Source organism: Anabrus simplex, chromosome 1, assembly GCF_040414725.1.
Source record: "Anabrus simplex isolate iqAnaSimp1 chromosome 1, ASM4041472v1, whole genome shotgun sequence".
Classification (NCBI taxonomy): domain Eukaryota; kingdom Metazoa; phylum Arthropoda; class Insecta; order Orthoptera; family Tettigoniidae; genus Anabrus; species Anabrus simplex.
The window spans coordinates 555,640,515-555,653,315 of NC_090265.1; the positions used below are offsets into that span (position 1 = coordinate 555,640,515).

Consider the following 12,801-nt stretch of genomic DNA (forward strand, 5'->3'; position numbering starts at 1 on the left):
CAACGGCTTTTCTCAAAAAACTACCGAGAAAGCTCATGTCATGTCTGACTAAAGTTTCAAATGCAATTTTCCGGTTTGGTCACTTCCCGCCTGCTGGAAAATTGCTAAAGTAATCATGATCCCTAACCCTTTAAAAGACAAGACTTTCCCACAAAACTACCGCCCTATTTCCCTTCTCGGCATAATTTCCAAGCTTTTCGAGACCCTCTTCCTTACCCGACTGAACACAATTAGCCTATAAACGACCGCAACTTAATAAACGACGAATAGTCCGGATTTAGGCGAGACCATTCCAACAATCATCAGCTGATCCGCCTCACTGAGGAAATAACTAAGAATTACAATGATCAAAGACACGACATTGTGCGCGGCTTCGACATGGTGTTGCACCAAGGACTCGTTTTTAAGTTAAGGATTAGGCTCCCCCCACCTCTCCCACACGTAGTACAATTGCTGACGAGCTACCTAGCTGACAGGAAATTTCAGGTGCAGGTTGACACGGCACGGTTGGACCCGCGCCTATAGGGACGGGTGTCCCAGAGGGTAGTTTCATCCTACCGACGATTTTCAATCTTTATACGACTGACATGCCAAAACCAACGCATGCACAACTGTATTTATACGCGGCTGACATGGCGATATCCTCTGTCTCGTGGCAGGCATCTGAATTGAAAGATAACTTATAAGATGCGCTCTCCACTCTCAAACATTGGTTAGAAAAGTGAAGAGTTAAAATAAACGTTTCGAAAAGTAGCGCCACGCTCTTTACGAATCGATGGCCCCACCCGCCACCCCGACCCAAGGCCCATGATGTTTTCTGGCGATGTCATCAGGTTGACAAAGAAAACCAAGTATCTAGGTGTCACCCTAGTTCAGGGCCTCTTAAATGCCCAAAATCTCACACGTGCAAATTGAGGCGCAGAGTTCCTGTGCACAGTGCATCGGTCCCATTCGGCGCGGCTCGGACCAACTTTTCGTCTCTGGGCCACTCGGCTAAGCTCAGCTCAACTCGGCTCGGATTTTGAGCACTACGGAGCAAGTGAGGAAGAGGGAGACAGGCGGAGGGAGCGAGACAGGCGTGGGGAAAGAGGGAGACAGCGCTATTGCTCCAAATCGAGGAGTGGGGGTCTGCACTCTGGTCAACCAAGCGAAGTCGTCTTTTGCACCGTGCACAGAGCATGCACTCTGAGAGGCCCCTGCCCTAGTTAGAGGAGTAACGTTCAGTGATCATATTTCAGTGCAGGAAAATCTGCTCCTGCTGTATTTTCTCTCTGAGGTTGGAGGCGGTAGAATAACACCCACGGTTTCCCATGCCTGTCGTAAGAAGCGATTAAACGGGGGATCAGGGGCTCTTAACTCGGGAGCGTGGGTTGGCCTCCACGGTTCCCCCTAGCTGAGTTTGGTATCGCTTCCAATTACTTGTGCCAGGTTCCTCACTTTCATCTATCCTATCCGACCTCTCTTGGTCAACTCTTGTTCTTTTCCGACCCCGACGGGAGCATTCGAAACCTAGGAAATCTTTCATTTTCAGGCCCTTTGTGGCCTTTGTCTTTCTTTGGCCGATACCTTCATTTTCCGAAGTGTAGGACTCCTTCCATTTTCCCCTCTGATTAGTATTAATAGAAGGTAACGCTCCAGTTGTACTTTCTCTTAAAACAATGATCACCACCACCATCTCAGCCTGGAAGCGTGAGTTGGTAATCACGGCTCCCCTAGCTAAGTCTGACATTTCTTCCACTTCTTTCAGGCGCCTCATTTTCATTTTTCCTCTCTGGCCATTCTTGATTAACTCTTGTTTTATTGTGACACACACGGTATTTGGTTTGCGAGGCCTAGGAAGTCCGTCATTATTTTCACGCCCTTTATGGCCTTTCTTTTACCAATTCTTTCATTCTTCGAAGTGTAATAGCTCTTCCATTTTCCATCTGATTAGTGTTAACAGAGGATGGTTGCCCAGTTGTACTTCCTCTTAAAAACAATAATCATCACCACCACCTCATCGCCATGTATTTGTTACACAGAATCTTTTCTACCCTTATTCGCTATCAGTCGACCTAAATGAAACTGCGATTGATGTTTTAAAGAGAAATCCAACAAGTATTAATAATCAGTCTCTCTTAAAAGAGGTGTCCAATCCCACGAAAGATGATGATGATGATGATGATGATGATGATGAAAAAAGTGCAATGATAGGCGTGAAAACGGAAAACTGTCGAAGACCGTTGGAGTCAGAAGAGGACAAGACTTAACGAAGCGAGGTCAGATACAATGGATGAAAGAGATGAATCTGGCACAATGGAAGCAACGTTTGTCATCGGAGGTTCCGTGGTTGCCATTTCACGGTCACAACTTTTCTGTTTTTATTGAACAAGGCTGTGATGATATAGTCTAGTATGAAATTGTATATGGAGATGATGATAATAATAATAATAATAATAATAATAATAATAATAATAATAATAATAATAATAATAACATTCGTTTAACGTCCGTGGAACTGTGGTGGTGGTGGTGATGATGATTATTGTTTTAAGAAGAAGTGCAATTGGTCAACTGTCCTCTATTAACGCTAATCAGAAGGACAATGGAAGAGATCCGATACTTCGAAAAATGAAGGTATCGGCAAGAGAAAGGGAAGGGCCACAAAAGGCGTGGACATGAAAGACTCCCTAGCCGTCGTAAACCTAATACCGTCGGGGTCGGAAAAGAAGAAGAGTTGACCGAGGACGGTCGGACAGGAAAGATAAAGGCGAGGAGCCTGACACAAGTAAGTGGAAACAATTCGAGACTCAGGTAGGGGAACCGTGGTCTCCGATCCACGCTCCCAAGTTGATAGCCCCTGATCCCCTTTTAGTTGCCTCCTACGACAGGCAGGGGATACCCTGGATGTTATTCTACTGGCCCCACCCACAGGGGTCGTCCCTGGAACTACTAATGATCATTATATGTATCTGTCACCATTTCTTGATGGATGCAGTATTTTTGTATCAATGTCTTGGCACAGGCCAGAACAAAGAGTAGTTTCCATCTCATCCATGGCTGTGGCACTATGGACGCTGCTGGGGTACGGGTGGTGCTGAATAATGACATTCAGAGCATAACCAGTGTGTCTGAGTGTTATGAAAGGTGTTGCTCATAGGATCAGTCGTGCTGCAATAGCGCCTTCTGGTCCAGTGAGGAAAGCAATGGCAAACTACCTCATTCCTTATCTTGCCTAGTACGCCACATTTGGGCTCTGCCATTGGTTTTTGCGGTTTCCCTATAACTGCATAGCCTTTGGTGGTGCTGTTTGAGGATTTAACCAGTCTCTGGGCTGATGACCTAACAGACAGACATATGTACATGAAGGAAGCCTCCGTGGCTCAGGCGGCAGCGCGGCGGCCTCTCATCACTGGGTTCCGTGGTTCAAATTCCGGTCACTCCATGTGAGATTTGTGCTGGACAAAGCTGAGGCGGGACAGTTTTTTTCCGGGTACTCCGGTTTACCCTGTCATATTTCATTCCAGCAACATTCTCCAATATCACTTCATTTCATCTGTCATTCATTAATCATTGTCCCAGAGGAGTTGCTACAGGCTTCGGCAGCCGGCAATATTTCTATTCTCGCCGCTAGATGGGGGCTTCATTCATTCCATTCCTGACCCGGTTGAATGACTGAATATATATGACGGTCTTTTTCCCTGTAATTAACCTGGTACTCATTTCTGTTGAAGGCTGAATGAATCCCCGGACAAGAAGTCAGTCTCACTTAAATCTCTCGCCTTCCCAGAATGAGAGTCGAATTATCGACCTTCTTGGTGAAACGAGGAAGCCTTATCCGCCTCGATTAGAAAGCCCTCTGTATTTGATGTTGTTAGATACGTAATATGAAAGAAATGTTATACTGTTCATTTCTCCATTAAAATGAAATCGAAGCTTACTGCTGGGACGCTTTTGCGAATTTATTTGAATGGTATACTGCTGAAAAATTACTGAAATCTGGGGTGATTAGTGGTCATTTCAGTTGCTGAATAAAGTACATTCCGAGTATTCTTCTCATATGGCAACCCTAGATAACTATTCATCATCGAATACTGTATCTATGTGTATTCAACTGGCTGGCTGTTTGGTGTACCCAGAACCTAACCGTAAGGTCAAACAATATTGTAAAAACAAATTTATAATAAACAACACTTCGTGCAGCATCGGGTACAACCATATTTCAGGTAGGCTGTGGAGTATTCTGAATTGGAGTTGTAAGATAAAATTGTAGGTTGATTGATTGCATGAATAATAGCATCGATTATTTAAAGTAAATTTTCTTTATGTATAATCATATATGAAATTACGTTGATTTTCATATGCTAGTTGTGACCATGACAGAATGAAGTAACGTTGCTTTACATTATTTGGTATTGTTGTTCTGTGTAACTTTGTTTCTCTGATAGGCTTGCTAGAGTATAGAAATATTGCCAATTGTCATCGTATGTTAATGAAACATTTTTTCCAACGACGTATATAGCTGTATTGCCTGAATTTTGTATTAATCAAGTATTATGGAATGATATTGTTCTCGCACTTTCAGTGTTAACGTGTTGGCTTTATGAATGATTGATAGGGTATCGTATAAGAAGGGAACAAAATGTCTCCCACCCACCTCACCCCTATTCGAGTTCAGCATCTCGCCATATTCTTGAAACCGTTTCCAAACAAGACTACGGTCTAGATATTTTAATAATAACTAGCATGTACCCACAGCATCGCCCGCGTTTATTAATTCAACCGTTAGATGTTTTTAAACCATGTATTTAAAACAAAAATGAAATACAGTATATGTATGTTTATTAACACATATAGTTTTTGTATAAATTACATGAATTACATTATGTTCAATTATATTGTTACTTTCAATGCCTAAGATACCAGATTGGTGGATCGTTCAAATAATATTAAAAGACCGTATTGCATAAAAATAAACTCATATTTCGTTGTAGAGTTTTTGGATAAATTATATTAAGTGTCCTTTCATTTGGAGCTGAAATGTGTATTGTGTTTGCCTTTCCAACTCTTGAACAAGTCACGTTACAGTTGACCATGGGAGAAGCACCGTTTCCGAAGATTGATGCTACAATTTTAAGCGATTGTCCTTATGCTTTGTTAATACATACATACCGGCATAGTGAAACTCAAAGAAGCGGGGAACTGCAGAGTCTAAATTGAAACGATTGAAACAGCATATCCGAAGTGATGATTTGAATCTCAGCAATGAATACTACATCGCCCGCGGTATGTCCATTCATGATGGTGTCTTCAATAATATTCGGCATCACTTCCTTGATTGAGAGTCGTATTCCATTGCAGGGGGAAAGAGGATTCACATTCCTGAAAAGGATAATCGGTGCCACAATCTTCAGCTTCAAGATTTTCGAGGGTATTCCACGTGACTTCAAGTTGTTCAAAAGTTCTGTCGTGTAATTGACAGCCTCATCTGTATTATCCCCCTGTGGGTGGGGGCGGTAGAATAACACCCACGGTATCCCCTGCCTGTCGTAAGAGGCGACTAAAAGGGGCCCCAGGGGCTCTGAACTTTGGAGCGTGGATTGGCGACCACGGGGCCCATAGCTGAGTCCTGGCATTGCTTCCACATACTTGTGCCAGGCTCCTCACTTTCATCTATCCTATCCGACCTCCCTTGGTCAACTCTTGTTCTTTTCCGACCCCGACGCTATTAGGTTTGCGAGGGCTAGGGAGTCTTACATTTTCACGCCCTTCGTGGCCCTTGTCTTCCTTTGGCCGATATCTTCATTTTTCGAAGTGTCGGATCCCTTCTATTTTTCCCTCTGATTAGTGTTATATAGAGGATGGTTGCCTAGATGTACTTCCTCTTAAAACAATAATCACCACCACCACTCACTCATCTGTATTACATGTCGCGTCGATAGACTTGTACATTTGCAGAACACCGAGCTAGTCTTGTAAAAGTTGCTTGTTGATTACGTTCACAGCTTCATTTATCGGACCAAGAATTGCTTTTTGACACAGCCATGCGTCAACATTTTAATTGAATGGAATTAATATCGGGTTGATTTTGAGCTTAACCTATAAAATAAATAATTGAAACAATAAAAAGTAGTAAAATAATTAATGAAGGCATGTCTTGACCTGTAAAATGATTCATCTAAGAATACGCCTTTGTTAACAATTTCAAATCTCTGCTTGTGATAGATTTGGCTGGGCATCGTACACGTACACACGTACACGTACACGCGTACACGTACACACGTACACGTACACGTACACGCGTACACGTACACACACACACGTACACGTACCTAATAAATATGGCTCCTATAGTGTCGCGGACCGAAAATGGCTTTCTACGCCATGGACTTAAAATGGCTCTTTGACTTGTATTGCCTGCCTTATGTACGTCGCCTAGCGACAGTGAATCTACGTGGTACAAACCGCACGTTTTAACTCCTTCTGGTTTAAGAGGTGGTGGTGGTGATTATTGTTTTAAGAGGAAGTACAAGTAGGCAATCCACCATCCTCTATAATATAACACTAATCAGAGAGAAAGAACGGAAGGGGCCGACACTTTGAAAAATGAAGGCATCGGCCAAAGGAAGACAAGGGCCACGAAGGGCGTGAAAATGAAAGACTCCCTGGCCCTCCATACGTAATACCGCCGGGGTCGAAACGAACAAGAGTTGACCAAGAGAGGTCGGATAGGATAGATGAAAGTGAGGAGCCTGGCACAAGTGGAAGCAATGCCAGGACTCAGCTGAGGGCCCAGTGGTCGCCAACCCACGCTCCAAAGTTGAGAGCCCCTGGGCCCCGTTTAGTCGCCTCTTACGACGGGCAGGGGATACCGTGGGTGTTATTCTACTGCCCCCACCCACAGGGGGGTCTGGTTTAAGAACTTGAGTTTTGTGAAACATACACGTTAGCGTTTTATATAATAATAATAATAATAATAATAATAATAATAATAATAATAATAATAATAATAATAATAATAATAATAATAACTCAGCGCATTTGATCGCAACTGAATTGCCGTTGCCAGACGCATGAGCCATTTCAAGTCTGAAGTTGTGCAGACACTGGGCTTTCCACGGACCGCTGTGTCAAGATGTACCGTGAGTACGTGGATTCGGGCCAAACCATCGCCGAGGTGTACGCTGTGTTGATGGCAAGCGTCTATCTCAGAATGTAAGAGCGGATAGACGGCATATCGCTCGCGAATTAAATGCTGGACCATAGACTTAGTAAATAATACACAAGAGGTAGCACTGGCGCTGCATTTGCGTGCGAAGTTGAACGAGCGCGCTGTTTGCCAAAAGATAGATTGTTTGGCACTGTCAATACTGGAGTTTCTCGATAAATTGAAGTCTTATATTAAGGAAAATGCCAGTCTCCTGGACAGCTTATAACTGCACAGGGAGGTTCATAAAGGGCAATGGCGTATCATTTCACAGGTATGTTCATTTGAAAATTATTTTCGTGCGAATAAAGTAATAATCTGTGCGACACTTATCGTCATGTGGATTGGTCTACTTACGCTGACTTCGTGGTTTCTTTCCCTCTCGGCGTGAATCAGATTCTTTGGACTTTACCACGAAGACTGAAATTAATGTTTTAGGAAATATAAGGGAAGACATTTTTTCATTCACTGAATGGCCATGTCTTTGAAAGCAAATATCCAGAAAATCCAATGAAAGAATATAAGTTACGAATATGGGCCTATGTATGCATCGTGTTGGCAGATCATACATGCATGATCCCAATGTGAGAAGTAGGTTAACAAAGATAATTTTGTTTCGTAACCAATAGGTTGATACACTGTTACTCTTCATTATGATCAGAAAGTAATGTTGATTTCTCAACATATTTCTTACAGTGCTGATTATATTGACGGGTAGGCCTATACCTGGCTCCTCATGGCCATGATTACTCAGTGTTTAGAGGGTAACCGGATCTATTTCTTTACCTTTCTTGTAATGACAGTGATGTGCATGATACCGAGCGAGTGGTTGCGGGTTTTGGGTCGCGTAGCCATGAACTTGCATGTGGGAGGTAGTGGGTTCGAACTCCCCTACCGTTAGCCCTGAGGATGCATTTTCCGTAGTTTCCCATTTTTACACCAGGAAAATGCTGGGGATGCACCTTAATTAAGGCCACGACCCCTTCCTGCCCTTACCTATCGCATCGTCTCCATAAGACCTATCTGTGTCGGTGCGACGTAAAGCAAATTTTAAACAAACAAAATAACAATGTAATTTTTTTCAATTCTCTTCAGTCATATCATTTACCACTCTCACTTTCCATTGAAGGAAGTCATTTTACAACTTAAAATCTTAAAGAAAATCAAACATTTCACGAAAAGCTAAATAAAAAACTCCATAATAGATTGAAACCACAACCGAGTGCCATATTTCCATTTGTAATCACGTTTAGAAAACAGTGGTGATAATAATAATAATAATAATAATAATAATAATAATAATAATAATAATAATAATAATATAATGTTATTGGCGTTACGTCCCACTAATTACTTTTACGGTTTTCGGAGACGCCGAGGTGCAGATATTTTTGTCCCACGGGAGTTCCTTTACATACCGGAAAATTTCCGATACGAGCCTGACATATTTGAGCACCAAATATCACCGGACTGAGCTAGGATCGAACCTGCCAACTTGGGTTCAGAAAGCAGCGCCTTAACCGGCGGTGACAATATTTTATCTACTTTGCTCCAAAATCTCGCCAATGCTTTTAGGCCTAAAAACTCACTTATTCGGTTCGTACGAGAGAATGTTTTCGGTCGTTGAGCTGAATTATGCCGAAGTCCTGTCCATTTATTACATTTACACAAAATATAGCGAAATATACATATGCGTATCCTAAAAGTGTGCTGTTAGAAGACTTAACATGAACAATAAATTAATTTTGTTTACTTAACTGCAATGGACATCGTCCTCTCTTATCAAGCATTTTTCCTGTATTCGTTTTGGGCTTACTTTCTACTGGCTAGAAACGTCGCAAATATACTGCAGTCTCTGAGAATGTTTACATGTCAGAATTTTAAACCATATCAATATCCACACAGTTTTAAAATTCCCCTTTTTACATTGAAGAGCACAGCGGAGCGAGCTTTTTACCAGACAGCTGAGATTTCAACATGCTCCGCTGACTACAATGATTCTCTCGCAGACGGTGGCGCCGCTGTTATCTCTAGTGTATTATTTACTAACTCTATGTGCTGGACCACGGCCGACTTGATGCGTCGCTCTAGCGCAGCGAGGGATCCAGTCGGCCGTGGCTGGACAACAGTGAAGGGAGAGCAACCATACCATCCACAATCATCTCTTCGCAGTGTGTTTGTGACTGGGCGACACGACAAGAGTCCATACATTTCCAGAAGAAGATCTCTTCGCAGTGGAGTACAGAAGCAATAGGCCTACTAGCGTACATCTGTTCACCGCACATCACCAGGCACAAAGACCGACATGGGCAAAAGAACAGAGCCTTGTACTTTCGAAGCATGAATAAAGGTCGGCTGGACAGACGAGTCGAATTACCAGTTGGTACACGCCGATGTCAGGGCACGAGTGCACCGCCAAGTGGGCAAGACAGTGGATCTTTCTTGCTAGCAGGGTACAGTTCTGGTTGGTGGCGTTGGTGTCCTTGTGCGTGAATTGTTCACGTAGGACAAAATGGGACACCTGGTATATCCGCCAATGTCCATTGCCGGCAAACGATGTAGGAAAATGCTGTCAGCTTATGTCAACCCATTTGTTTGTCTCCAATATCCTGCAATAGCCACGTGCCTACAGTGAGTCAATGCACCAGCCCCTCGCTCCCGAATCGTTACCGATTGGTTCGATGAGCACTCCACGAACATGAGAATGCTTGCATGGCCATCAAGATCATCCAACCTCTATCCTATTAAGCACATCTGGGATGCTGTCGAAAGCGATGTGCGGTCCCTGGACCCTGCTCAGTCCACTACGTGCTTTATGGAAGGCGGTGCAGCGATCATGGATCAGTGTGGTATCATCCCGAATGTTTTCGAGGATTACGTGAAGCCTGTGGCGAGAATGCATTACCGTATAGGACGGTTGCACCATGGGTCATGGCGTTTCGTGCGGTCGGAATAAAACTGCGGATTTGCACCGCACAGGTCAGCTGTCCATTCCTCAAGATCAGATTCAGTGGTCTCGTTTCCGTACACCATCAATGGACTGTCCGGAAATTATCCGTAGAGGTTGGTCTCAGGCATCAAACGGTGTAGCACATACTGACGAAAAATGAGAGAAAATTGCGTCTCGTTGGGTTCCACATCAACTCACCGACATACAGAAATAGTCGCAAACAATGCCAAGCTCTTATTGCAACGATGCATTGGGAAGTCGTGGAACACCTCCGTACTCACCAGACATGGGTCCTTGTGACTTCGACCTGTTTCCGAAGTTGAAGGAATCCCTCTGAGGTCACTGATTTCCTGACGTGGCATCTGTACTCCGCGCAGTAGGGCGCTCCGTCGCTGTCATCAACAGAGCTCGCCTTGCGAACGGTCTCCAACGGCTTCCCGACATTTGACCAAAGGTAATAGACTTTGCGGGTGACTACATTGAAGGACTGTAATGCAGTTGTACTTGTTAGTTCATTAAATATTGCGTTCTACCAATGTTGTCATTACTTTATTACAGCTTTCGTATAACGGAGGTCAGATAATGGGGGCTGACAGGACTTCGTAAGGCTAAATGAATATTTCCCAGTTGTACTCCCTCTTAAAACAACACTCATCTCCACCACCTTCATAAGCCTAGTGTAGTAAATCCCCAGTAGTTGCTATCGGGCGTGTTGACCGTGCGGTTAGGGGCGCGCAGCTGTGAGCTTGCATCCGGGAGATAGTGGGTTCGAACCCCACTGTCGGCAACCCTGAAGATGGTTTTCCGTGGTTTCCCATTTTCACACCAGACAAATGCTGGAGATGTACCCTAATGAAGGCCGCCTCCTTCCCACTCTTAGGCCTTTCCTACCCCATCGTCGCGATAAGGCCTATCTGTGTCGGTGCGACGTAAAACGAATAACAAAACAAGTTTCAGAGCACAGTAATTTTTCGTACCAGGAAGCTAAAGAGTTCTCATGGTATGGTTCTTTCCTGTTGAAATACGTTTTAGAGTGTTTTACACTAAATGTGAAACATTTCTAATAGGATGAAGTAGAAACTTAATATATATGTACCATTTCAGATGGTTTCGGTGTTATTAAACAAAAGTCTAAAACTTTATTCGACACTGTAGTCATTTAGAATACAAGCTGGAACAGTAGATAAATATATACTTTAGATCTACGCTAGAGTTCCAAAAGCGTTGCGTAATTGACCATACAAGAGGAGAATGTTGTACTCTATACTTGGCTTTCTGTAAGCAGCCACTTACGGTTAAAACTAGTGACACATTTATGATTTTAATTATATTTTAATCATCCTTCTGTGGACGGTCAAAAGCTGTGCAACTTTTTAATTTGAGTTGTTTAAAGCCTGGAGAAGAGATTTAATTAAAAATCAATATTCATACAATTATAACAACGTCCGCGCGGATTGCTTGAAGCCAAAGTCTTGAATTTTGGACAGTCGTGACTTTAGGTGACCGTAATAGTGTTTTAAAAGAGGTATATGCAGACACGTTAGTCCTGATAGTGCAAGCACAATATCAATGTGAACATTCCAGACAATTTATAATACATATCGTATATAGACGTTTTCTCTATTTGTGGATAAAATTTAGAATGCATTCTTCAGGCTGAATTTAGAAATAATATGTTTCAGAATACGTATTAAGTGTTGAATTTGGGCAGCGCTGCTTGCCGTGCCCCATCGTCCTACCTCGCTTCCTTGTTATGCGAGTTGTCCAGGCCATGCCACTCCAGATGTCGCCGATCTCCATTTGTAATCAGTGATCAGTGGTTGGAAAACGGCTACAAGTTTGGATGGCGTGGGTAGACATTATATATTGTGAAGATAAAACGCCAGTATAGTGCCTCTTGTAATATATTAATCACAGGCACTATGCATTCATTTAGGGAGAGAAAGAAATAAACTGTGCCACAAAATTCTCGTTTAGCCTTATCAGCTGATTAGCTAATGGTCTTTAGCACAAGTTTAGACGCCTTGCTGAAATAATCTTAAAAATCGAGAAGATTTACAAGAAAAGTTACAGCATACGTGAACTATGAGGACTGTAGCTGTTGGGAGCAAAGTTAATCTCAAGGGGAGGGAGTGCAAAGTTAATTGGATGGGATAAGAGTTGATTTAATATCATTGGCGAGAGAGAGACATGTTTACATAATGGGTACCTGTGGTAGGAGGAGGAAAGGTCTTTCTTAAAGGAAGTTTTACGGAAATGCTGACAGGGCTATTTCGTTGAGGTTTATTATTATTCTTAATGTCTAGTATGTCTGGTATATGTTACCAGCGCCTTTCAGTCCCGTGCAAAGGTTTTTGTTATGGAAACAGGTTATTTCAGTTATCTCTTTGTGTTTTATATCATATATTTAATGAAATATTTTTATTTTATTGGTAGTTCCCTTTAGTATTGTAAGTACTGTATATTACGCAATTACATGAATAGATGCATGTATGCCAATTACTGAAAGATAAACTTGTATCCGTTTTACCAACTACACCAAATTGGTGTACTTATACATTAAACTTACTTCTTCTCTTCACCTCAGCGGAGATGAAATCTTCATTAATACCTTCACTCGCAACTTTATTTTTTCTGCCTTTGAAAATTCTTTTACTTCTTATAA

The 12,801-nt window shown here is 42.6% G+C and overlaps 1 protein-coding gene across 1 annotated transcript in view; it reads left to right on the forward strand.

Annotated features, from left to right (window-relative positions):
• LOC136869374 (hapless 2) overlaps positions 1-12,488 on the forward strand; it is a 216,952-nt gene extending 204,464 nt beyond the window's left edge. Inside the window, exon 11 of the mRNA XM_067144842.2 lies at positions 11,819-12,488. Within this exon, the coding sequence (XP_067000943.2) occupies positions 11,819-11,830 (12 nt within the window). The 3' untranslated portion in view covers positions 11,831-12,488. The remainder of the gene's footprint in view (positions 1-11,818) is intronic.
• Positions 12,489-12,801: the final 313 nt, after the last annotated feature.